Raw genomic sequence first — 26,814 nt, 5'->3', positions numbered from 1 at the left:
AGACAACGATCAGTACCAGTCCGTCTCCCGTGTCTGATTACTTGTTATGAGGACATAAACTGTTGACAAGGTGTGTGTTCTTGTGGAAATTTGTTGTTTTCGGAAGAAAAGTCAGTGCCAGAAGCAACTTTAGCGCGAGTGTACAGAACCCGGAAGTGAGTAGCGTAGCAACAAAAACGCTACAAACAGAGCATGGAGGGCAGTTCTCAGAAAGAATTGGTTTTCGATATCCCATCCCTACATTCAACAGCCTCAGATTAAACTCTGCACGCCTCACTTCTGCACTGGGTCTAATAAATTGTAATCATGTGAAGGATGCATGGAAAAGCAAAAGTAACATTTAAAAAAAAAAAATAATAACTTCAAGCACTCATGTGAAAATTATATATAACAAATGGTCCACAGACCGTATATCTTATAAGTAAGGTTCCTTTAAACCAATGCTTGAGGAGTATCTTACTCTGACAGGAAGTCTGCATGGTAGTAGTAGTCGGACAGTTTGTCCAGGAAGGATCTGGGCTCCAGGATGAAGGTGGGAAGAACCACTTTGGAGAGATCCATGCCTGGTCGCACTTGCTTCAGTAGCGTCCAGATCAGAGATTTATTCTCCTCAGAAACTGTCTCAGTCTGAGCGGCTTCACCAGCCTGAAGGACACAATGAGAAGAATCTGTAACATCCCAGAAAAAGCTATAAAAACATCTTTTTCTCTTCTATTTCCTCCTTATCCGTAACTGTTTTTTCTTCAAAGTTGAACATTTACAAAGATTAAGACCTTACATGTTCTGTGTGCACTTTTAAAGCCTTTGGACAACTTTAAAACCAAATTGGTATCAGGGCAGGGTTGGGGTCAATATAAGTATAACTGTGTAATTGATAATTAATTACAATTACGACGTAATTACAATCGGAATTGGAAAAATCTGTTGCTGCTGTAATCGTAATTGAATTGTAATCTGGTTCAGATACTTGACTTTGTAATTGTAAATGTCATGGAAGTTCTATAAAAACTGTCCATTAAAATGTATTTAAACTCAAACCTGGTTAACCATGTTACAGTTCTATAATTTACACATACATAGTTAACAATTATTAAAATATGTTTCATTTCAACTTTTCCAACTACCCGTCACTTTTATTGAGGATCATTTTACCATTTAAAAAAATATAAATTTAGGGGTATATTAAGACCAATATTTTCATTGATTAGGAAGCCTAACAAGGTAGCCAAGAGATGAAAAACAAATTAGATGATAGATAACATTTTTTAGTGTATTTTACAGCTGATTTAAGACATGGGTCAAATTGACCCCTTACCATAAGTTATGCTAACACAAGAAGTAGTAGTTTTATAGCTGTCAAATTGACCCCTTACCATAAGTTATGCTAACACAAGAAGTAGTAGTTTTATAGCTGTCTCTGTGCTCCAAAGCATCAAAGACTATAAAAAGAACCAGCTCCAAACAGTGGCCAGGCAGTCTGAAGGCGGAGGCCATCTCGGCGGTAAGAAACGGAAGGAACTCTAAAGACTTAACTGTCTGAGTCTAGACAGGCAAAGAAAGCCGACACAGGACCAAAAAAGCCAGGAGAGCATGATCTATTGGTTTATAACCGGTGGTCTACTGTTGTCTGCTGTTGTCTACTGTGGTCAAATAAAGTTCATGTAAGAACCAACAAAGAAACACAACATTGTAATTGAAAAATGTAATTGACCCCAACCCTGTATCAGGGCTTTGAAAACGACCACATTTGAATTCTAATCACATTCGACATCCACTGCAGCCTCATTCCACTAGGCAGGATGTGTCTGACCTCGCCCAGTTCTTCATGTGACTGTTCCAGGTAGGGGGTTTCACGCAGGTGTTCGTTGGGATCCATGTCCATGTAGGAGTCATCCTGGCGCTCCGATGTGTCGCTGTCGCTCTCCTCGCTCTTCTCCAGACCCTCTGGGTCCGACTCCTCGTGGTCCTGCTCTCCTTCACGGTCTGACTTATCTGAGTACAGATCGGGGTCTTTCAAATGGTCACTGTCATTGAACCTAAGGCAGCAGATGGAGAAAACGTTTTAACCACATAGTAAAAGCACTGCTGGGTTTCCTGTATCTACTCACTGGAACCCGTGCATGTTGTGAGCTCGCAGCAGGCTGTAGAAGTTAATGGAGTGCTCTCCGCTGGTTGTGACGGTGCTCATGTCTTCCTTCCCCTCACGAATCATGGTTCTTTTCAGCAGGCTGGAGCACTTGAGGGCCAGCTCTAAGGCATCCATCCAGCACCGGCCTGAGAGAGACAGTATAATCAAACAAGCACTTCCTGAATCAAAGCAATGAAACTTGGTGGCCAGAATTTTTACTTTGTGTAATTTTGATGCTATCCCCAATCTCAAAGTATATAGTCTGGTAGCATTTACCAACATTAAATCCTGTTTGATGTCCTCTATTCCAGCTCTGTATTTAGTATAATACCACGACTTGGAACTCAAAGGAAGACCAGCAGGTCTGAGCTTGTTTTAAATAATGCATATCTGCAGATTTGATCTCTACGTTTGGCATGACATCTTAACTATTTTTAACTCTCATTTGGATTTTACTCGATATTATAGTAACATCTACCAATCTTTGTATTTTGTGCCCTCGTATTTTGACAACTTATTAAAACTTCAAATTCTTGATTTTGCTTTCTTCAAATGTTGTCAACTATTAGTAATTTACGGCACAAGATTAAAATGTGAAAACATTATTTATTGACATCATCTCACACATTCTAATTTTCCAACATTTCCAACATAGTCTATTTTAAAGACCACATTCTGCATTGCCCCAAGCCCATCCGTGGTCTTGAGTTTCAGCTGTCTAAATGTTGCTAAAATGAGCTATGCTGAGCTCTCCTGATAACAGGCTATTTATGTGCCTGCACCTTTAAATGCTAATGAGCTCCATCTGTCGATGCCTACTTCTGTAGCTGGGACAGAATATAGGCACTTATGATTTGTACAACCAACAGCAGAGCTATTTGTGCGTCTAGCTCTGAGTGACAACATTGCGAAACACTACTGCCATCTCACCGTTGGATACACCAAACTTTCGCTCAGAGGAGGTCGGCCTATGAAAATGACTCCTTTGGTAACGTAACGACAGGAGCTGAATCTGAACAGCCTGTAGGAGCGCTGTTTTACCAGAGGGTGGGCTGCAGAGACCATGCAGGAATCACTTGTTTTCCTCAATCTGGAAGTTGGCAGGCTCAGGGAGGACCAGTTTATAGATGTAGAGAGCAGAAAAAACGTGTTTTTCACAATATGGGACCTTTAAAGAGAAATTCTAGGACTGAGCTTCAGCACCATGGACAGAGACTCTAAACAGCAGAGTGAGGCAAGGAGAACTACCCTTCCTTCAGTGCTAACAGTGACATGTCTGCAGTAGGGCTGGGCGATATGGACCATATTTTTTCTCAAAATGTCAGTATTTTTATTTTTAACTTGATAAAGTCTTCCTAAAAAGACAATTCTGGGTTAAATTTGCTGATGCAAAATGCCACACAGACACACACAATATGTGCCACTTTAGTCTTTTTCTCCTACTAGTAGAGTGCCTGTCGGAAGTATGTATTCATATAGTGGGAGGAGCTTAAGTAGAGTTGTCAATCATGGCCATACATATTATAGTACTCTGTAGTGTTATAAAGGGGTTTATTTGCGGGTGCAAAGTAAAATAGTGTGTGCAATTTCCCTGGTTTAATTTTATGAGACATGCGCATGATAAATGTGTTTGTTTTTTACTCATTTTTATATTTTTTTTCGTTTGGTGTATTTTTCTATGTATTTTTTAAATCTTTTTTGGTGTAGTTTAGCACAGCCTTCGCCCCAAAGGAAATGGAGTCCGTGACCTGCGATTTAAAGGCAGTTTGGGATCACGGGAAAATTTAAATAACCATGAAATATTAACTTAAATAACTTTTAGCAGTACAAAAACATTTTAAATATTCATTATTAATATTGCCTTCTTTTTTAAACCCAAACAAACTACGACACAGTGACGTCATGAACCCAGAATAGATAGATAAGGGACATCATGTGTGAGTGAGTTCTGTAGTGTAGGAGAAGGTCTGGGTTAGGACACACTCAGTAATCCATCTACCTGTGCTTTTCATGCTGTTCTGAGTAGTGGTGAAAGCAGTGACTAGTGAAATTAGTATTTTAATACAAAATAAGCTATAAAATAACAATATATTGATATAGGCAATATTGTAATTTTCTATATCATCAAAACATAAATTGCGATATATTGCCCAGGCCTAGTCTGCAGTGCAAATACGTAAAGTTGCAAAGTGCAGACACAATAAATCCAATGGATTAGAAATGTGATGTTAATTAAGGAAAGGTGTGTGTGTGTGTGTGTGTGTGTGTGTGTGTGTGTGTGTGTGTGTGTGTGTGTGTGTGTGTGTGTGTGTGTGTGTGTGTGTGTGCGTGTGTTTATACTGTGTATGATCAAAGTCATTTTGTGAGCCTGTTCCTTACCGTCAGACTCAGAGGCAGCTCTAAAGATGAGGTGGCTGCTCGGTAATGGCTGCGTGATGGAGCCGACAGCTTCTCCTTTAGGACCCTGGAGAAGGTAGAAATGTGTCAACAATAGGGATGTAACGATTCACTCAACTCCCGATACGATTCGATTCACGATACTGAGTTCACGATACGATTCTCTCACGATTTTTTTCATTAACAAAATGGGACTGTAGACAAATTTTTTTTTTGAAAAAAAAAAACTAGAAAATACTGTATTATTTTCCTTTTATTTTTCATTGTCAAAAGAATTCCTTGATAAACTATTCAAAAGAATGCAATTTAACTAAAAATAAATCTTGAATTAAATAAATAAAGGAATAATACAAATGAAAATGAAGCCTATTAATTTAAATTCTGGTTCTATAATAAACAATTCAAAACTGCATAATAGTTCTTTTTCTTTTAAAAGTGCAACTGAAAATGTATTTTGTGCCTTAACAATTGGACTTTAAAAAAAAAAAAAAAACCGTCATTTCACTGATTTACATCATATTTGTTTGGACCAGCAGAGGGCGCTGGTAACACAGTGGTCGGTTGGCATGCTGATATCTTGCAGTGAAGAAGAGAAGCTATGCTAGCAGACAGAGCTGATAGAAAAATGTGACTTTTACAGATATTCAAGTAATATTACAGATATTCTTTCAGTGCTAAAGGGGCAATGAATCATTTATTAACATATTTAAGAGTAGAAGGCAGCTAGAAAGAAAGTATTAGCAGACTCCGCCCGCCGCCAACACTTCCGGATAGTGCCCTCTGCTGGTTAAAAAAGTACTGCGATTCAATTGTCAGAAAATCGATATCAACCATGATACCTATGAATTGATTTTTAACTGCCTTACGATTAATCGTTACATCCCTAGTCAACAACATACAACATTGAAAAACCTAACTAAACAAATCTATTACTTTGGATAATTGGATTGTTATGTATCTTGTATTAGTGAATTCTGTATTAAATTACCTAATAATATATGCAGACTGCTGTGCACACTGAAGTAAATGAGCTACAATAGGACCAGAAGGCACTGAGGCAGACTGAGTGAAGTGTTTATCTGAATGTTAAAGAGGATGATAAGGAGGATCACACATTAGGATTCAAGCTTTGCTGTGGTGGGAACCAATGCCAAAACACTCCAAACTCCAGGTCAGTGATGAATACAAAACCCAGCTGGAGTGCATCGAGCTGCAAAACACAGGGGTGGATGATGGGGATTAACAATAAATTAGCTTTGTATGAGCCTCGATAAACAAAAAGATGCCCTCTTATAATTATACAGCAAACATCCACGGCTGATTAGCTTTTGATATTCATCACAGGGAACAGTGGGTTTTGTTTTTCAATGGAAGAGGCCTTTATGTCCTTTTATCAGTGCTCATCACAGGAAAACACAATAATCTCTGCTTCATGTCCTTTCTTTCTCTATGACTTGAACACATTGCTCAATAACTCACATTAAAAGCTTTTTTAGCAGAATCTGTGAAACGCTCTACTTTAATACATTAGCTTTGGAAAGATACCAAAAAGGTGTATATTAAAATGCTCTCTGACCTTCACAGCCCAGATAGACTGCTCCAGAGGGTGAAAGAGCTTGAAGCAGAAGCCGTCCTTCTTGGAGGGCCTCTCGATCAGCTCACAGGCGTTCAGCAGTACCGTTCCCACCCATTGTCCATTTTTGTGAGTTTTATAGATGAGCAGGACCCCTGGTTTTAATACACACCACAGTTTGGTCCAGCTCTTCAAGGTGCCACGGATCTATGAAAATACAGAGATGTTTATGGAAACCCTGAAGACACCTCCAATGCTACATAAAAACCCTATTGTGTGAATGGTGGATGCAGACATTTAAAACATAAACACAAACTGCAGCACCTTCAGCCAGTCGGCCATGACTATGACCGAGGGGTCAGTGATGGTGCTGAGCAGCTCTTTTGTTGCCCTCTTCTTCTCCTCCCTGTAGTTTTTCTTCTGGACCTGCACAGAGTAAAGATACAAGGACATTCTTAGCAAAATTGTGACTTTTCCTGCCCTCTTAATTATTGGTGAGGGCTTAGTTTGTAATAATGACACATGAAAAGAGGAGATATACATTCTAGCATTTAAGAAAAGTTGACAGTGCCTGAATGTTATAAAACAATAGATCAAGGTCAAGATCCTAATAATGTATCAATACTTTTTGCACTAAAACAAAGACATAAATTTAAAATTCTATTCAAATAGGACAAATGTGGCCTTTGAGGTAAAATGAGTTTAAAACCCCTGTTATATATGAATGTGTGTATATATAGGGCCCGTTTAGTGCCTTGAGAGTTCATGTAGGGATGGACCGGAGCTAAGCTGCTTTAAACCCGACCGACCTTGAGGGACTCCTTCTTGGTGAGCTTTCCCCCAGATGTCGACACATCTTTGTCAGAGCCATTGTACAGCTTTGTTTCAGACTGGAAAACAGGACAAAACATATTTTTGTTAATCTATAAACCCCTTTAAACACAAGGAAACAAAGTGCTGCACAAAGTGATTTAAAACAATTATAATTAAAAATCCCCACACGTTCGAAAAAATAATAGTCTTTCCTGTTTAAAGCTGCACTACCTGATTCTTGAACCATGACAGAGGGGCATGGCTGAATTCGAACCGTACATCCCGCCCCCCACTCTGATAATCCCTCCCAGTCTCCTCCTCTCACGAAAGTGCACAAAATCGCGCACGAGAGCTGAACGTGCACTACTGGTAAAACATGTCGACATGCAAAAGGAAAATGGAACATTAGATTACCTTTCGAGAAGGTAAACAGCCACTTGCGCATCCAAAGTTTGTCCAAAACTGAAAACAAGTTTGCACTGTGCAAGCGCTTCACTATATATTGCGGCAGCCAATGAGGAGGCTCCTCCGTGGCCTCTGCTCACCCCTCCTTTCTCTAAATCCTTTGATTGGAGCTGGAGGGGGTGACCGCCAAGACCTGTCTTCCGGGGTTTTATTAACTAAAATAATTAATTATAAGGCACAGACAGACGTTATACTATATGATGCTAATAAGAATTTTTTTTTTTTTTTTTTCCAATTAAAGAAAATAAATTGAGTACCCCAGCTTTAACTCGTGATTTAATCCATCAATGTTGTGTGACTGACTCAGCAACGTCTGTAATGTGGGTTTTTGTGAAACAGTTTAAAGCACTGGACAGCAGTAGCCTGGTCAATGGTACTTTCCTCCCCAAGCAGTTTGCCTTCCTAAATTAGCCCACTAAACAGACTGAGACCTGTAAATGCTTCAGCAGGTGGACTCTGCCAGATCCCTTCTGCTGCCAAGTGGAGTGATTCTACAGTATGTGGAGAGGCAGGCAGAGGTAACTCTGAATGAATAAAAAACCAACAGTAAGGTTCACAGGAAGGGCAGGACAAGGATGGGAGCAGGACTCTTCACTTACACATCTTTTTTCAAGATGAAAATCTTTAAGGTTACGTATTTAAAATTGTGTTTTTAGTGGAAGCGTGATGAATAAACAAGAATATATTTGTCAAATGTCTCCAGGCTTGCATAGAATTGCTGTAGCTAAGTGGACAAAGGGCAAATACAAATTGCACAATTATGTGAAGTTGCTCTCTGTATACCTGGTGTAAAAGTTGGCAGAGTAATGTTAATACAGGGAAAGGAGTGCAGCACTTCCCATCCACAGGCTCATTATCACATGCCTCTGATGGACTCTCCTTACCTTGCTCTTTGCTATAGAATGTGAGTCCTCCTTTAAAGGCAGAGGCAACAGATCCTCCTTCCCTCTCTCAAAACCTGCAATGGCAAAAAGTCAAATCATGAGTAAATGCATGAAATAAAACCTGATGCTGTTGTGTTTTTCTTTGCTCTCTTTAGTCAAAGTTAAAAACAATTCCCTCTACAAAAGGCAGTTTAATATTTTTTATAATAACAGGCATCACGATGAGATCACTACAAACATTCTCAGGTGATGATAAATCATTTCAACAGGTCAACACTAGTCAGGAAGTAACAGCAGGGTTTTATTATTACCGGTATTAAATGTATTTCCTGCATGTTACAACTGCATCTTATTTGTGGCTTGTTGTCTTTGCATTTTCAATTTCCACAAATTTTTAAAAGATCTGTGATTAGCAAAAGAAAACTCTAGTTCAGGGCTGTCAAACTCATGTTAGTTCAGGGGCCAAATACAGAAAAGTTAAATCTCAGTTTGGTCGCAGATTTTTGGCCAAAAAATAGCCATTTTTAACATCATTGTGACCTCGTCTGTAATTCCAGGAATAAAGGACATATAAAGTATGTACAGTAATACACCAACAATGTCCAAGCAATAAGTTCAAATTTCTTTCATTTTGTGACAAATTTCTATTTTATTTAGGGGAAACATAGAATAATTTAAAGAACGTTGTAGGATTTTGGAAAAATTTAGATTTCTTTCAACTATTTAAGATTAAGAATATGAATTAATATTAAAAGTGTTTGGACTCTGGAGGGGCTGTGATATCTACATCTAAAGCAATTGGCAATTTACACAATTTTTAATGTTTTTACTGCAATTATTACTTTCTCCCATGGGCCGAATTGGATGCTTCAAAGGGCCGGATTTGTACCCTAGGTCTAAGGTTTGACACGTGTGCGCTAGCTTGCCTCTATAAAAATGCTCCATTGCAGATGAAATGAGTATTTCTGAGTTTTAAACCTTTCAGTAAAAATAAAGGCGAACATCTGCAGATTAACAATCCCACTGAGAGCACACTACTACAGCCTTCTCCTACCATGCATAACTTAGTTAACCAAAGCTTTGAATTAAGTAGCTATTTTTACATCAAGCACTGACCTGAACCAGTTAATGGTAAACTGAATGTGTCCAAACCTTCGATCATGAAACACTAAGATATTCTTGTCTGACAAAATATTCTGTCTTTGCTAATTAGTGCAAAAACCAACATATTTGTAACTGAACTATCATTGAAAAGCTGCAGGAGACAAAATGATTTTCATATACTTCAAAAGAAGAGATCAAAGAGTAGACACTTCCTAGCAAAAAAAAAGATCATAGGGCACAGACCGAGTGTGAAGTGGCCCAAAGCTTCAGATAGGAGAAAGTAAGAAACGGTTATGGGACGCTTGTTTACCCTGTAGCTAGCCACCTTTGATGAGGGTGTCTAATGTGTAAAAGGCCGAAACACCCCCTGCATTCAAAAAAACACTACTGATGATGCATCCACAGCTCCCATGCCACTCTCAAATGGTTAACCTCATGAGAATACCATCTTGGCATAAAGGACAGTTTAACATCATATTCCATGTTGAATGATTCTATTGGTATACTTCAGAGGCTTTTAGGAATATTTATCTCAATTTGCATTATTTATCCTAGTGCTAGTGCAAAATACATTTCCTAAATGTACAAAGTAATACATTTTTCATTTTAGCATGATAAAAGCATTTTCTAGGAGAAGTGAAAAGCTTCAGAGTAGTGGTCTTTAAGTGCACTGACAGACATATTTAATGTAATTTTATCTTTGCTTTAGCACTAGATAAACCTTAATGATTAGCTGTTAAGAAGAATAGTGATGTATATTCTGTTATGAGTGAAAAGCAGTTCAAATATCTCAGTTTTTAATAGAATAAGGTAGTACCACATTTGCGAATTGTATTCACATTTTTGTGGCTCCGTCTTTGCCGTTTTACACAACTAAATTATACAGTAACAAGAGAGGACGGTGTATTTTGTATTTTGTTGTTGTGTTTTATGTATTAATGCAACAGAAACCAACACACGTGTGGTCCCAAGATTCAAGTATCTGATTAAAAAACTAGACAAGCTAGAATACAATAAAGATACTAAGAACATTTATCAAATAACGCAATGTGTCTTTTTATTAAAAAGTATAATAAGACGATTGCTACTAGGCCCTTCTCTGGAACACAGGTCTTGTTTCAGCACTGTATCACATGTCTCATCAGACCATCTGTACATACTTGACAGGCACATCTCCATGCCAACCTTAGCCAGAAAACTACTCAAAAGACATTAACCCACAGGTGGAACTCACAAGAGGTTACGCATTTTAGAGACAGTAGTCTTTTCATCTCCATCATGAAAAGAAAACTGAGGAAGGAAAGGTATCAGAGCTCAATACAGACATTTTTCCCCAAGAAGTACATGTGTTCCTTCAGTAAAATGTTTGGGAGCACAAGGTCATATAATAATGAATGGGTCCTAGTTTGATTTCAAACACTTTTTCCTGATTTGATTTTATCACAATACTTAGGTGCTGATTCAATTTCTATTGCAATTTGATACTAATTATTACTGCATTTTTAATTTCCTTATCCAAAACAAAAGTTGAGATCATACACTTTTAGAGAACATAGTTCCAAAAAACAACGCACATCACAAGTCAGTCAGTCGCTCTGTCATTTACCTAACTGGCACATGAACGTGGTAATAACATTCACCGGTAGTAATAATTAATGAGATTTTAATTTACTTATTTTATTTACCAAAAAACAAAAGTTGAGTCATACACTTCATAGAAGTCACGCACTCGCTCTGACATTCATTACAACTTTACATACACTACACTGAATGTAGCGTTAATCTAAGACAAAATATGCAGCCATGGTTTATTAAAAAAAAGATTATGGGAAGAAATATCCTTTTTAATGTCATCACAAAAAAAGAGTGATGCATCATAAATAAATAAAAAATTCCCACCCCTACTAAATACATAGTAAGATATTTTTTGGATTCATCTTCTGTCAGGCACATAGCAGTGGATGAGATCATATTTTTCATTAGGTGTTGTCCTAAAACAGACTTTCCAAATGTCACATTCTTATTAGTAGGTCTCCAGCAGTGTGTGACCTTTTTAAGCTGCACACTACCAAGAATGTGTGGTAGGAGCGCCAAGTAAAAGAAAACACAGGACAGAGAGAAAGACACTTATGTCCTCAGGACATTTATATGGATTGAAGGTGATGGAATGGCATTAATGGTTCACTAAAGATGTGTGTGTGTGTGTGCTGTGCTGTGCTGTGCTGTGAGTTGGAGTATTCGTTCTTTATAACTGGCTTTTCTCCCACAGTTGGAGCTGACAATGGTGCTTTAACTGACATATAATGTAAATAGCTGGTATACAGTATATGACAACAGACAGCGAGAATTCACAATATCTCCTCCTCCACCTTCATCCTCAACACTGGCTCCCCCTAGGGCTATGTCATCAGCCCTCTGCTCTACACTCTGCTCACATTTAATTGCTGCAGTAATGGGATGGAAATTACATAACGACGAGTTGGCCAACAGACCGGAGGTGGAAAACCTGGTGCAATAATCTCTGCATCAATGGGGGGAAAACAAAGGAGATGGCCCTGGACTTCAGGACTTCCCCTTCTACATTTGGAAGAAGTTGTTAAGATGGTCCAATGCATCAAGTATCTGGGGGTTCACATCTCCAGGGATATAAAGAGGATAAAGTCAGTCAGTGTGGTCAAAGAGGCCTACCGATGCCACCACTTCTTGAGGAGGCTAAATCAGGCAGGAATGAGCCTTGAAGTCGTCTCCAGCCTCCCACAGGTGTGAGGTGGAGAGCACACTGACCTCCTCCATTACCTCATGGTACGGGAACTGTTTGGCTATGAACAGGAATGTTCTGCAGAGGGTGGTGAGAGCCAGTATCATAAGTGACCCCAACCACCCACCCAGCACACAGAACATTCCCCACCCTCCCTTCAGGAAAAAGGCACAATAAGGCATTATCATTACCCTGTGTGTAATGTTCTGTTGGGTGTTTTGTTATTCTGTGTCTTTGTTTATTCTGAGTCTTGTCGGTGTTTCAGGGATTCCTGTTTTTGGCTCCACCCCTCAGTGATGTCTGTGTGCTTGGTTGGTGATTGATTAGCTCCCTCGTGTTTTCACCCAGGTGTGGCCCATTCCCAATCAGGCCTCCTCCACTATTTAGCTGAGTGTTTGGACACAGTATGGCTGTGGGATCATTGTAAGTTGTCTCTCCACCTCGTGTCCTGCTGCGTTTTGTTCCCTGTACCTCCTGCCTCGTTGGATTTAAGTTACTTTTGTTTGGTAAATAAACATGGACTGGTTCCAAGAACGCTATTCCTGCATCCTGCCTCCATCTTTCCCTGCATTTGGGTCCATACCAACAACAAACCGTAACACTGTGTGTCTACCTATTTTATATTTTACATGTCTACTTCTTCATTTTATTATTTATTTGTTATTTATAGCATGCTGCTGGTAACCTGGTAAGAAACATATTGATGTGTAGCCCTCCCTCTAACTCGAGTTCTCCACATCGATCTGGGTCTGTGTCAGGCGAATCCTTTCTGAACCAGGGAGGGACATGAACAGAATGCTTGAAGCTGATTGGGCAAAGTGCCTGATTCACCATCCACCATGATTTGTTTTAGCCAATCACACGGTAACAAATGATGTCATCAACGGTATGTGCCGCAGAGATGCTGCTACAGCAACAACAAGGCTCCGCTGGTGAAAACTTTCTTTTGGGATAGTAATGCTGTGGTCATTATGTCGTTGAGTGACTTTGGCCGTTTTTGCAACACGAATATGTGAGTTAAGTTAACCATCCTCCTGTATCAACATCTTTCTATTTTGATTCAGAGCTATGCTAATAGCGGTAGCCCAGCTAGTTCCTCTCTACACAAATGTGCATGCGCCAGTTTTGCTTCGGCGCTTCTGCCTTAGTCACACCCGGATATCCCGCCCTAAACCACAACACTGCCTCATAATTGGTTCTAATCGGTTTGGTTTGGTTTCGAAAGGCAAAGGCGGGAACATTACAAGATGGATTCTGGGGTTTGTGAACACCAGAATCCATCTTGCAGGCAAGGTTATGCTGCTGTCCCTGAGGCACAAATTTCATTTTACTTATTCTTCTATGTGAAAAATGATAATACAAACCTTGAATCCTTGAAAGCCTACTGTCATCTATGAATATGATTTTCAAGTATTTACACAAAAGTACAAAAACACAACTGGGAACATGGACATGAACAGGATATCACGTTTTTAATATATGAACACTATATCTCCTCAGGAGCATGAAATTGTCCAAAATGCCTTGATGGGGTCTACTAAACTAAACTTTAAAGTTTGCTACAACTATGAAAAATCAATGCAGGCTAAGACCATTTTTCTATCCACATCAATGAAAAACTAGATTATTATTTTTTTTTTTTTTTTTTTACAAAATCTATTGATAATTTATGGTAAATATTGATATGGTTTAACCCCAATACATTTCTCCCTCATCATTTGTCAGGCAGTATTTCCATCCCATTTGATCAAATAAATGGTTATAAACACTAGTATAGAGTTACACAGCAAGACTTTAAAGCTGCTTAAAGAGTAACTAAACCGCAAACCCACTTTTTCTGCTGAATACATACTGTATGTAATTGGTATGAAGTAATGTTGTTGATTGATTCAAGTCAAACTCCCCAAATGTTTGTATTTTAATTTGGCATATTTTGGTATAAAATCCAAGAGTGACTGCCCTCAATGGGTTGAAACCAAACTATTACAATTGAATTTTGCTATTGGCTGAGAGTGAAAGTGTGACATTTCTTGGGCTTCTTTGCGTCACAAACAAGCCCTGTTAGCCCCGCCCCTACTCTAAAAGCTGGTAGGAGGGGCCTGTCACATTCTTGTCTGGCAAAGAAACACAATAAGTTACAGAAAGAGAAAACACTTCTTTAAAATAAAAAAATGTTTCAGCTTCTGTGCCATCTTAGCACTCTTCTACGGGACTCCAAACCCCACAATTCAATGCATGAAACTGTTCAAAACTTCAAGTCTCATGGCCATTTGACAACAAACCCATTGTTATTGGCGAGTGAAAAACTATTTGACTGTGAGTAAATCGCTATCAGAGGATTTATGAGAACAAATTTTGGATGATACAGGTACATTTTAAAAATGTGAGTTGTGTGGTTGAGCAGCTTTAAAGAACAATCAGGAGGATGGCAATTAGAGTAGGTATTCATGACCTTGTCACAGAGATACTATAATAGTGACAGTGTTGATGAGTGCCAACAGGGGCAAACCCCCCACAGAGACCTGTCAACCACATTAGTATTAGCTCCATCTGCAATCACACCCTTATCTAGTTTACAACAAGATCCAAACACATGGAACAGATTTGTCAGACTAAAACCTAACCTTCAAAGTGACTTCCTGAATGTGCAACACAACTTCCTATTGAAATTCATTGGGAAGGCGTGTCCAAACTTTTGACTGGTTGCGTATACATGAGAATTTTTTTCTTTTTAATTAAGCTGTAATTCTACCGCAGAGGCCAGCACAGGTCCTGTTTTATATCAGTACTTAGCTTTTAATGACAGAGATACTTCACCTTTAGGAAAGAGTGACACTTCAAACAAGATTTTCCTGGACAACAAAGGAGAAACATCACTGCCACTATTACCAGTTGCTGTTTAGTGACATATATATTACACCCAGGTGACACTAATATGAACTTTTGCCCTGTCCTATGATATGTTTAGACCCAGCTTTCATATGTTACACTAAAACAGGATGTAACAGTGTTATTCAGGGGCTTTATTCAATTCAGTTTGATCTCAAGTGAGCCAAACCACAAAAGTCCAGGTTTAATAAAGAAATAAAAATTTCACATTATTGCACCACATTGGCAACAGATACAGTATCAGTACATTTAGGATCATTAACTTCAAATGTCCTTTATTTTGCGATTAATCTCATCAAAAATAGCAATTTATCCAAATTCTGTGGGGTTAGTTACAAGAAATTGCAGGGATTTAGAAAAGATGCCAAGTTCCTGAGACAATTTGCAATGAAAAATTACTGCAAATATGTGTTGATAAGTACAAAAACATTGAATTTGTGAATTTGAAGGCACTGATTCATCTACAAATTCATTCTATAGGGATTTACATGATAAGGTTTTTGGAGTAATTTTTTTACCTTAAACGTGGCCCGAAATGGATGTGTTTAAGCAGAAGAAAGCCAGTGCTCTGAAAGAATAAAAAGCACTGCATTTCTCTTTATAGAAAATATTCATCCTCAGTGTGAACAATATGTGAAGTGACACATGTCAGGCAAAAGCACACAGCTTATATTCTGCCTGCACACTGCTTACAGCTCCCAGCAAACAAACAAGCACTGAGTCATCGTTTATAAGTGAGCTGTTTTCTGAAGAAAACAAAGACAAGACATTACATCAGCAGACAGGACTAGCAGAAATGGAGAAATAACAAGAAGATAAATCAAAATAAGAGAGCGAAGTCGGATGGAAAACCTGGCTGCACCAGCTGTCTCCATGCAGTGTGTAAAGCCAGAGCCTGTGAGCAAAATGAATGGGGCCTGGGCTTGGCACTTACTGCGAAAAAAACATCATGACTCAGACGTGGTATCACTGCTTCACAAGGCTATATCACTGAATAAACTAATGCTCATTTAAATTCTAATGAAACATGATTTTGTCTGACCAAAATACCAAATCCAGAGCAAGCAAAAAATACACCAAGGACAAAAACTGATTAAGGGTAGACCAGAGAAATCAGCTTTGCAGCATTAAACAATGATAGGGTGTTGCTTGGAAACAGCAAAGTCATCCTTGTTTTTTTGATAACGCATAAAAAAGCGTTGAAGGTGGACAGGAGGTCACCTATTCTCTGAGGTTTCATTTGTCGCCCAGCTGTTGCTCCCCAAACGTAAAAAAGGGAAAGCTAGTAAAAACAAAGATCAATATTGAGCTAAAGCCTATCCATCCAGAAACCAGGACAAACTCTGCATTTTAAGGAGGGAGCCCACGTTTCATCACAAAATCAGAAAAGCAGAAATTCAGACTTTGTAAAAGAAGAGATCAGCGTCTAACTTCTGTAACCAAACACTAATAAGTGTGAATCTGTTTAAAGAATCCAACAAAGAGAAAGTTTTGGCAAGGAGCTGTCACTTTCTGTGCATTATCTTGAATTGTACAGTTATAGTGACATAAATATAAGTATTTAAGTGGTGTACAGCAAAGACTAACAAGGGAATACATTTGTAGTTATTTTCTAACAATGCACACTATTGGCTGAAAAAGGTGGTAATCAGAACTGATGACCAATCAGAACGTCTATGGGTAGGTTCTGATAAGCTTCTTGTGTCTGGGACAGGCTCCGACAGGCTTATCACTACTGTAGCACAGTATAGTACGTTAGTTCAAAAAGTGTGTTTCAACAGGTTTAAATGTGTTTAAGGTGTGACGGTGTTGGTGGGTTTGTTAAAGCTTAGACAGATGCTCAACCCACATTACAAACACAGCTCAACAGAAAGACTCTCATATGTTACCATTACTAATGGAAATGAGAAGTGATTTAAAAGCTGCAAATGCAATAAAAAGCACTTTAAAAGTATGCTTGTGGAGGTTGAAATGTTGTTAAAAATAAAAGTTTGACAAACTGTGATGAAGTGGTTAGTCAGGTACAGTAAGTATGAGGTTAAGTGCATCCCATCATACCATATGCTGTGTTCCAGGCAACTCAGAACTTAGAATTGCAAATTCCAATCTCCAACTTTAAAGTATTACAGGCGCAACATGTCGAAATATCCCAGAAACATGGCTGAGAAAATAACATTAAATAAGAAGACTGTTAAATGCATTTTAAAATTAGAAAAACAGCTCATTTAAAATCAAAACAACAAAACATAAAAAAGCCTGCATTACCATGTTCTAGCGGTAAGTCAACTGTAAATGTAGAGATTATTGTTTATTATTTCCTAGTTTATTATCCACAGAGAAACATACTTTTCCCCCAGACTTTGCCGACATCAGGCGCCTCATCTTCAAAGTCACTTTTTCAAGTAGGAGGTCGAAAAATCCATAGTTCCGAGTTGGCTGGAACTCAGCAATAGAACAGCATCTGTTTTAAGTGTCTTCCTTGTTCCTCTGTAAGGCATGCATGGATCTGCAGTTAGATGGCCGATAATGGCGCCGAGTGGCATTTTTAAAGCCTGAGTTATTATTACCGGATTAGTTCAACGTTGAAATACATCCATTTTAATGTTCCTGGTCTTCTCAGAAATAATGCCATAATGTCCAAAAAACTGGATGATACATGACTAATCACTATAGCATTGGATTGGAGTCATTCAGCTGTCTCTTCAGGCCAAACTTGGTGAAATACAATACAGTAAACTAACTGTTAAAGAGCAATACAAACCCCTACTGATATTGTGATCATGCCACAATCCCATAAACACACCGTCACTTAATTTGTCTCACCTTTACAACCAGTAGGGCTCACTTACCCTTGTCTCAAGGGACCTCACAGCCCCAGCAGGGACTGGAGTGTGTCCTGGATTCATTAATAGTGTCAGTCATCTAGCTTTTGTTCACATTTAGTCTTTGTCTAGTTTTAGTGAAGTGAGAAAGTATAGACAAATGAAAAACTATTGGCAGTTAAATTAAGACTGGTTTCCTTTATTAGGAAAGTCTATCATATTCCTACCTTTGTTTGTTTTTTAATTACACCACTTGGAATACATCCTGCATTTATAGCAGCTTATTATGAACAATATTGCAGCTGATAATAAACAAACCTAATACTGAAAGGGGAGATAAGGTAATATTTTACAATTCATCCAAATGTCTACTACCCTGCAGCACTTTTAACGTCACTGATTAGCAGCACATATTTATAATTTATAATATAGATTCATAACCCAAACCTAAAACGCAACCAAATATTACTGTCAAGTAGATGCTAACTGGTTCTGTTTTGAAGCAGATGCTGTATACATTTGCTGTGTACATGACTGGGGTGCAGAAGTACAGTGGAGAATAACAGGCTACCTCATGCTGCTATGGTTAGGCACACGACAGTCAGCATCACCATAGCAGCCTGTCAGCTCTTGCTAGTCTATTTGCCTCGATGGAAAGCCTTTTTGGCAGTCACGCTGTACCGCAAGCTCACTGCAAGTGATCCAAGACCAAAATTCCAAATACCAGTACATTTACATTCAATAAAATATACTGGAACAAGAATGAAATCATTAAGTTTGGTGCACTGTTAATACAGGTCGTGCTGGCTAAATGTCAACAGGGTTTACACATTTAAATAGAAAAGACTGGGATCAAATCTAAATATTAAATCATATATATCACAAGCAAAGATCATCTGAACATTTCATTCAGACTGTAACAAGTGCCCAAACAATCCATCTTATTTCTTTAGCTATCGTCAAAATCACCAGAAATGTAAAAACCAATTACAAATTTAAGTTTTCAGCTGTACCCCTCAAATGTTCTGTGGAGAGTAAGAGGGATGAAAAGGGAGAAGTTCATAAATAATTAGATACTGAAACCATTTTCCTGCATTGCGACTGGCCCCTGCTAAAGTGGGCTTCAAATGAATCAAAATGTCTTTAGTGGAATCTTATTTAACAATATAAGACTATCTACACTTTAACACAAGCAATTGCAAAATCAAAAACGTACAAAATAAACAAATTAAAATTTCAATATCAAGATTTAGAATGAGACATGAAGACTGACATCTACACCAGAAGCTGAGTTTGGTTCCTGCTAATGCTCTGCCAGGACTTTTCTGCGAGATTATTTAGATTTAGGTCAGGAGACCGACATGAGCAATTAAAATGATCCAATACAACAATCACATTTTCAGTATTTGGTAAACCAGGTCACATACACGTCTTCAAATGACCATGCTTCACTGATGAAGTTGTAATTTGTTGTAGAACTGAAGAGGTTCCTGCAGATGCCTTTAATTCAATCCCACTTCATTTGAATAGAGCCAAATACAACAACTTTAATCTCAAGGCACTCAACCCAAATACCTCTTATATTGTTGCTCTAGAAGAAAACTAAACCACTGCTGAGGTGCAAAAACCATCACTCCAGAAACCTTAAGATTTCTGTAGTTTTTGCTTTTTGCTGATGTTGAAAGAGCGTTTCAGAAATCTGAATTGACTTACTGAAACCAGTCTTCAGCATGCAAATCTCTACAACTGCTTGCTTTGTTGCTCAATGTGAACAACAAAGACGCTCTAGCAACATGACCATAAGCCGACAGGAATCAGCAAAAAATACCACAAAATCACCCTAAAATCACCATTATTACTATGTACTCCTACATGAAACCATTTAAGTATTTAGAAGTGATTACAGCATCCTTGTCATTTTTCACTTTACCAAGTGGATGCAGCCAGAAAGTAAATACAGGATGATTACAGAGCAAAGCATTGAAATTGCTCTAATCCTTTCAATATCTTATGCCAGAGCAAAACACTACAGCTTTTGGTCTTCAACACTTTCTCTGAGGGGCAGGATAGCACACCCACCTGGCAACGAGATGGGTGACAGCTCATTATAGCCCCCGAAGGAGGCGTTGCGCATAAGTTTGCGTCCATCCGGGTGTGGAGGTCGAAATGCCGCCGTTCCGCCGCATGTAGAGAAACGACGGCGACTCAGCACTCCTTCCTCCTTCATCATGGGAATGACAGGAGTATCCTCCTTGGGTGGGAAAGGCGAGGTGCAGCGGTAAAGAAGGAGGAAGTTGTGGAGAAGAAGACTGATCCGTTCCCCAGTCAGAGTACACATACACACAGACAGCAGGCTGTGAGCTGCTTTGGACTGCTGCCTTCCTTACACATGCACACTCACTCGCTGTCTGCACAGTGTGTATGAAAGTAGCAGCACTTCACACTGAGCCCCTCCCGCTCTCTCCTCTCTGGATGGGTAGGAGAGCTGCAATTTCAGCTTGAATACAGCTTTCAACGTTGTGTATCTGCTCTTTGACTTCACATCCATCTTTTGATGCAGGGACATTTCACTGTTTTTTTAGTGGACTTATTAGTGTCCACAGCTTGTCCTTTAGCAACACTTATAGTTAGCAATTATTCAGGGTGTCCTGATATTAGATATCAGTTTGATATCAGAAAGGAAAATAGCTCTGATTATATTGGCCTGTATCTAAAACCTCTGATACAACAAGCAGTTAATTTATTGCATTGGTTATGTCATTATCTGTCATTAGCATGAATAAGGTGTTCTTTTGCTTATGACACGATTGGAACTATGTTGGCATTTTTTGGATTAGGTGGAAGGATCCAGTTGGGTTAGGTAGGGTTAGGGTAGCAAACTACACTTATTGACAGCCTTCATGACACCTTATTCATGCTAATGACAGGTGTCATTTCATAATAATAACAGCATAATGTCAGCCTTATGTATAAAACTTCAAGTAAAGTGTTACGAAATATTCTTCTGTTTAAGGTTAAACTTGTTTGTTATTATATTTTTATTGTTATATTGTTTCGGGACACCCCTAGCAATCATGTATAGATCCTTTTACATCAATAAAAGGTCATGGTGATTTCTTCTGTAAATAAATTTAAAAAAACACTACTATGGTAACATTACACAGCAGGCACGAAGGCTGAAATCTGCTTGTAATTAGTTGTAAGCCAAATAAAAGTAGGACATCAAATTCTACTTTCATTACTTCTTATCGTGAAATATATATCATGAAAAAATAAACCTGAGGAACTAAAAAGGCATAATTTATTTCAGGTCTGAAAAGTAATTATTATGTTCTAAATACTAAACCCCCAAATGGTTTAATTATAGAAACAAAACAACTAGAATAAAGAAAAAGAACATATTTAATGCCCGTTTTAAAACAGGGCTATTGTGTGCACCACGTGATTGAGAATAGCAGTGCTACAGTACAATACGCTGAACTTAATGTGTGATGAGAAAGAATATGCACATTTAGAGCAGTGAAATGTCCCTCTAAGTCTACAGAAACGACACACACAAAGACAAGCACAGAACAGAAGCCCATTTGTGGACAGAAGGAAGTTTTTGGTCACACTTTGTTCAGATAGCTGTGATGCACCAAATTGCAATGTGCTTAATCACATTGAAAAAATATTCCTGCATTCAGAACAAACATCCACAGCTGGATAGTCGGTGCAAAGTTTTAATTTCCTGTCTAGACACATGTCAGCCAAAACCTTGGGCTTTATTTATACTTTAATAACCGTCTGGTGTCAGAGTTCCTAGTTGATTACAGAAAATGGGGATTCTGAGATAGTCAGGATAGATTCTGTAAAGTCTAAATGTGAGTTGAAGAACCAAACCAATCCCACGTCCAACTGTGTTTTTTCTAAAGCAGTCATTTAGCATCCTGTCTTCACCGTCTCATTTCTGTGTTTGTACACACATGCCTTATCCTCACACTTAGAAACGTTCTAATAAAATGAAATGGACTATTCAAAGCATTCTAACATGCTTCTATCAGTACAGTGAGTACACTAATGAGCATCTTCTGACCTTCACTTCTTGGGTCTGATGCGCTTGATGGAGATACTTTTGCTCCTCATTCAGCTGCTCCTGCACACCATGTGTCATGTGTCAGGTCAGTGGGTGTAAGGCATGACCAGCCCAGCATGTCGTCACAGACAAATGCTGAAGTGTGAGAAGCTGGTCTACACCATGATCAATAGCAATGTGTCTACAAAAAGGAAACTGTTCTAGAAATCATGAAAACAAGTTAGCTGTAGATAATGTTAATGTTAATTCTTGGTGTGAATCATTTATTGTATTGGCTTTGAGTAAATGGTACATGAGCTCCTAACAATTAGTTCTATCTGATTGACAATAAATGAATACATGTGAAAAGTTATGGTCAAAGAAAAAAGCTGAGTTGGTGTTGCAGAGATTTCAGGGGAACCTGCTGACTCCTATCGCAACCAAAAATAAAAATGAGAATGTAAATAAAACAGAAAGGTTCTGGAAGTGCTGGCTGTAATTTGAATAGATCACATTTAAATGTTTGATTTGAATAAATAACAGGAACTTAGAAAACAGAAAGGACTCAAAAACAGTCACTGTGAAGATTATATAAACTTAACGTCTATAAAGTTACCTTTTCTGTAGAACAAATATTTACTCTTTCTACACCAGAAGCCCCTCCCACAGTCAAATCAGACATTTACCTGACATAAACACAGGGTTGCACGTAGCTTATTTGGGTCTGGTGCTTGGGGCTTATTTTACAATACACTAGTACATACAGAAGCATTTCAATCACATTTCTGTACTTGAAGGCCTATAGATATATAGAATATGAAGCTTTCCAATGAAAGGAGAACACACAGATCCACACATATTGACCCATCACATTTGGCTGAAAAACTAAAACAAATCAGCTTCCAATAGAGCTTTTTGACATTAAACTACGCATGTATAAGATTTAGTGGGATAAAGGTCATTATAACCAAAGGTGCTGTGTTTACATTTTAAGTGAAGCCTTTATATAGTCATTAAAACTCAATTAATCAGCAAGATTGTGCCATTAAGGACTGCAAAAATGGCACTAATGTGCATTTAATGTACAATAATGTTATGTATGGTACTATTGTTAAAACACAAGGCTGTCTGCTATTTCTCATACACAATATTTAAAAAAGTTAAACAGACTCGCACTATGTTCTGCATCAATATTCAGTTTCAACATTAGAAAGATCTTTACAATACTCCTCACAATGTGAATATGAAACTAAACATCTGAAGTCTAAAGTGCTGTAGCTCATCTGACAGCATAGAGTGCAGACAGTGGGTCACATTAGGGTCACAGAAGAGCAAAGAGACCCTGTAAGCCTGGGATTAACTGAACAAAGCAGCTTTTTCCTACTCTTCTTTCAGCATCTGCTTCGATTAAAGAAGCACAGATAACCAACAGCGTTGTGTTGGGCAACCGTAAAACTTTGTGAAAGCATTTATTATCAAAGTGATCTTCCTTCTATCCTCAGGAGAGCAACACACAACAACACACACACATCACTAATAACCCACAGAGATCAACAAGGAAGTGGAGTCGAGAGGATACAAGCAGGAAATGTCTAGTCTGACAGCTTTACCTGGCCTTTCCTCTGACAGAGCTTAGAAGAATGAGGCCCAACGTCAGGTGTTGACGGCGCTTTAATCTTCTACATCATGTTTAGAATCTCTACGACTTCACAACCATATGGTGTCAGTCCATGCCACACCACTGAGAACAGTGCAGAAATGTTCTCCATCCTATTCTCCAAGTTTTCTGTTGTCCACAGCACTTTGCTCTGCTGTCACCTCTTGCCCTTCTTGCTGCTCGGGCCTTATGTGATGAAATGAGAGGGGCGGGTCATAAGGCACATAAGGCCAGCCCACTGCATGCCGTTAGATGTAATCCGTGTGGCTGAGCCTAAATCCATGCTGACCTTTGCTGCTCTTGCACTGCTTTGGCTTCCCTTTATCACACACAACTATTAACTCTCAATCTTGGGATTGTCACTTCATTACTTGGTTAAAATGTTTCCCTACACCCTCTTACCTTCTAATCCTCTTCATTACACCCCACACCCCCCACTCTCAGTTATGACACGTGATTTCAAAGGCAAACCTTGTTTACCCAGAGGATGAATGAGTCAGTGAAGGGAGAGTTTCGTGAAAAAGTCTCGTCTTGCGTCTTTTAGCATTTATTATAGCTCTCAGTGAGTCATGAAGACCTAAAAACAGCCAGAAGGCCACATGCGCACACACAGATTGCCCATGTGCATGTGATGACGGAAGAGATATATAAATAGAAGAAAGCTTCTGTTTCTGGTAGGATTTTGTCCTGGAAATGCTCATAAGTTACAACTCAGTCCCTACAATACAAAGTCAGATTTATTTATTTATTTCTAATAAATATTAGACCATCCAGACCAAGCATGCAAAACATTGAACTTTGACGTCAGTCATTCCTGCTGGTCATAAAACCAATTTTACTCAAAAGACAAAATCTAAATCAAATCAATATTTAGCTTTGGCATTATTTGCCTTAAAGCCTTTAACTTCTTTATCATCCACTTTTAGTGAAGTGAGGTGAGGGAATATAGAAAACTACATTCAGGTGTAGTTATAGCATTCAGATGCCAATAATAACCTTTTAAAATAAATTATTGAATAAATAAATTAAATTTAAAACACAACCAATAAGCAATTCACACATTGCTTCCTTGTCTCTTTGGACTAAAACAAATGCTAAACAGAAGAGGAAAACTGCAAGATTTACATGAATACAAGGCAGTTCAGTAAAATACCAACAACTGAAATTTACCAGAATGATAAAAACAGGCCCAGCCATAGATTTCATTGTAATACTTGAAACAGAAATTAACACAAGTTGAAAAAAGAAAAACTAGAGCTGTCCCGATATAACTTTTTCATTTCCGATATGATACCGACATTGCAGCCTTGCGTACTGGCCGATATTGATATTGATCCGATATCAGCATGAATCATAAATATCTTTAATACTTTTTTTTTCTTTAATAAAAAATAATGATTACTTATTTTGTGGTGTGGAATGTTAGAAAAGGCTTAATCAAGTGATGTCACTCAAACATTGAACAATAGTCAGCAACAGTAGGTATGAGAAAAAACTGACCCATTTATTATTAACCAATTGGTTACATAAATGTTAACCTTCAACATAATATCTACAGTATTCTACAATTAAATAAAAATAAATAAAAAAATTAATTTGAAAAAAAGGAAAATAAAATTTGGAAATTTGAATCCAATATTAATTTTCAGGCTGATGTCGGACCGATATCGATATCGGATCGGGACAACCCTAAAAAAAACATTGTCATGGTTGCCACGGTTATGGCATCAAATCATTAAACATTACTATTTTAACCATAATGAATAAAATAATTTGTTGTAGAAAATTATACGGAAAATAATGATCTTTGGGTAAAACTGAAGATTTTACACTTTAGGAATGATATGTGATTAATAGTATAATCTACAGTCATTTATACATAGCTATCACAAGTCACTTAAAATGAGTTTAGGAACCAGAAAACAAACAGCAATCTATACACCAACCACATAACCAAAAGGGATAACTTCAATATGGTCATCATCTTATCACTTTTCTGCTAAATAAGTAACTGCTTATCCTCAGAAACACAAGAGGAGCATTTGACATTACATACCGTCATCACTTTCACACAGAGTAGCAATAGATAAACAGGTTGCACAGCAGGGAGCTGTGAGTCAATGCTTTATTAATGACTGTAGAAACCATCATGCTGATGTTGACAATTCGAAGCTGTTGATGAAATCTAGTTGCATCAACCAAACCAGAGAAGATGACACATGGACAACCTGCTGCCCTGAGATAAAGACAGGACCCTGCTTTTAGGAAATCTTCCACTATTATAAAAGTACAATCATTAGATCTGTTTATGGATCTACAGGATTTGCTCAAACTTGTAAAGTTAAGTGTACAGACATCTCTGAGAGGAAACCTGGCCTGCATAGACAACCAGACACACCCAGAATTGTCTAACAATCCTTTTACTCCCCCTGGTGATAGAAAACAGCCTTACAGTTATTAATTAGATCATCAAGTTAGAATGTGATATTTTACTGTATGAAAATGTTTACAATGTGGGTATTTTCTTTAGCTGTTTATGGAAATAAATAATGTAGTGTAAAATGTCTGTAGAGGTGTAATGATTTATGCATCTAGTAAAGGTTGACTTTAAAAAATGTTTATATATGAATGTTTACAATATATTACAGTTGTGTACAGTGTATTAGAGTGTACTGTATGTTTACAGCAAGAACTGAATGTGGGTCTGTCTGTGTGAATACGATCAGATATGTTTGGTAACAGTATACACCCTAACGAGAATATAAATGGACCAGCAGTCAGGAGCCTCCATGCATTGCAACAAATTACACATTAGCCGATACAAGACTACCCGTGGTTACAGATTATTATTATTGTTATTATTATTATAAAGACAAATTTCAGTGGTTCCCAACTTTTTTGGGTCGTGACCTCATTTTCCAGAGACATTTTTTTTCTTTCTAAAATTAGCTTTTGATAATGTTTGTTGTTGCCAGGATTAGTGAACAAAGTGACAAGATGAGCCAGCTCAGATATTTCTAACTGCATTTTATTTGAACTAGATTTAAATTTGAGAAAGTGAAAGTTTATATTCCAATTGTTTAAAAATGGTGTGCATGTGTGTGTGCGCGTGTGCGTATAGAAGTGAGAACAGGGTGTGTGTGGTGGTATAATTTGAAAAAGAATAATAATTAAAACATCTTAAAAATACTTTTTTACATTATTGTGTTTTTTAAATCCTACAATGTGAATTCCTGGATTTTTTTTTCACATTCTGTCTCTCACAGTTGA

The 26,814-nt window shown here is 38.0% G+C and overlaps 1 protein-coding gene across 9 annotated transcripts in view; it reads right to left on the bottom strand.

The window, feature by feature from the left end:
- Positions 1 to 26,814, bottom strand: part of osbpl8 (oxysterol binding protein-like 8) — a 105,106-nt gene that overhangs the window by 17,728 nt on the left and 60,564 nt on the right. For 6 of the 9 annotated variants that reach the window (XM_028450702.1, XM_028450707.1, XM_028450704.1 and 3 more), the window contains 8 exons: positions 8,261 to 8,334; positions 6,908 to 6,988; positions 6,423 to 6,524; positions 6,102 to 6,305; positions 4,508 to 4,592; positions 2,109 to 2,274; positions 1,811 to 2,036; positions 461 to 645 (listed from right to left, as the gene is read on the bottom strand). In XM_028450702.1, the coding sequence (XP_028306503.1) occupies positions 461 to 645; positions 1,811 to 2,036; positions 2,109 to 2,274; positions 4,508 to 4,592; positions 6,102 to 6,305; positions 6,423 to 6,524; positions 6,908 to 6,988; positions 8,261 to 8,334 (1,123 nt within the window). Of the gene's footprint in view, positions 1 to 460; positions 646 to 1,810; positions 2,037 to 2,108; positions 2,275 to 4,507; positions 4,593 to 6,101; positions 6,306 to 6,422; positions 6,525 to 6,907; positions 6,989 to 8,260; positions 8,335 to 19,912; positions 20,231 to 23,497; positions 23,595 to 26,814 lie in introns of those variants that run through there. The other 3 variants (XM_028450703.1, XM_028450708.1, XM_028450709.1) reach the window with 2 other exon arrangements.

The sequence above is a fragment of the Gouania willdenowi genome, chromosome 6 (assembly GCF_900634775.1).
Source record: "Gouania willdenowi chromosome 6, fGouWil2.1, whole genome shotgun sequence".
In the NCBI taxonomy this organism is placed as follows: domain Eukaryota; kingdom Metazoa; phylum Chordata; class Actinopteri; order Blenniiformes; family Gobiesocidae; genus Gouania; species Gouania willdenowi.
This window is presented reverse-complemented; position numbering and strand designations above follow the sequence as displayed.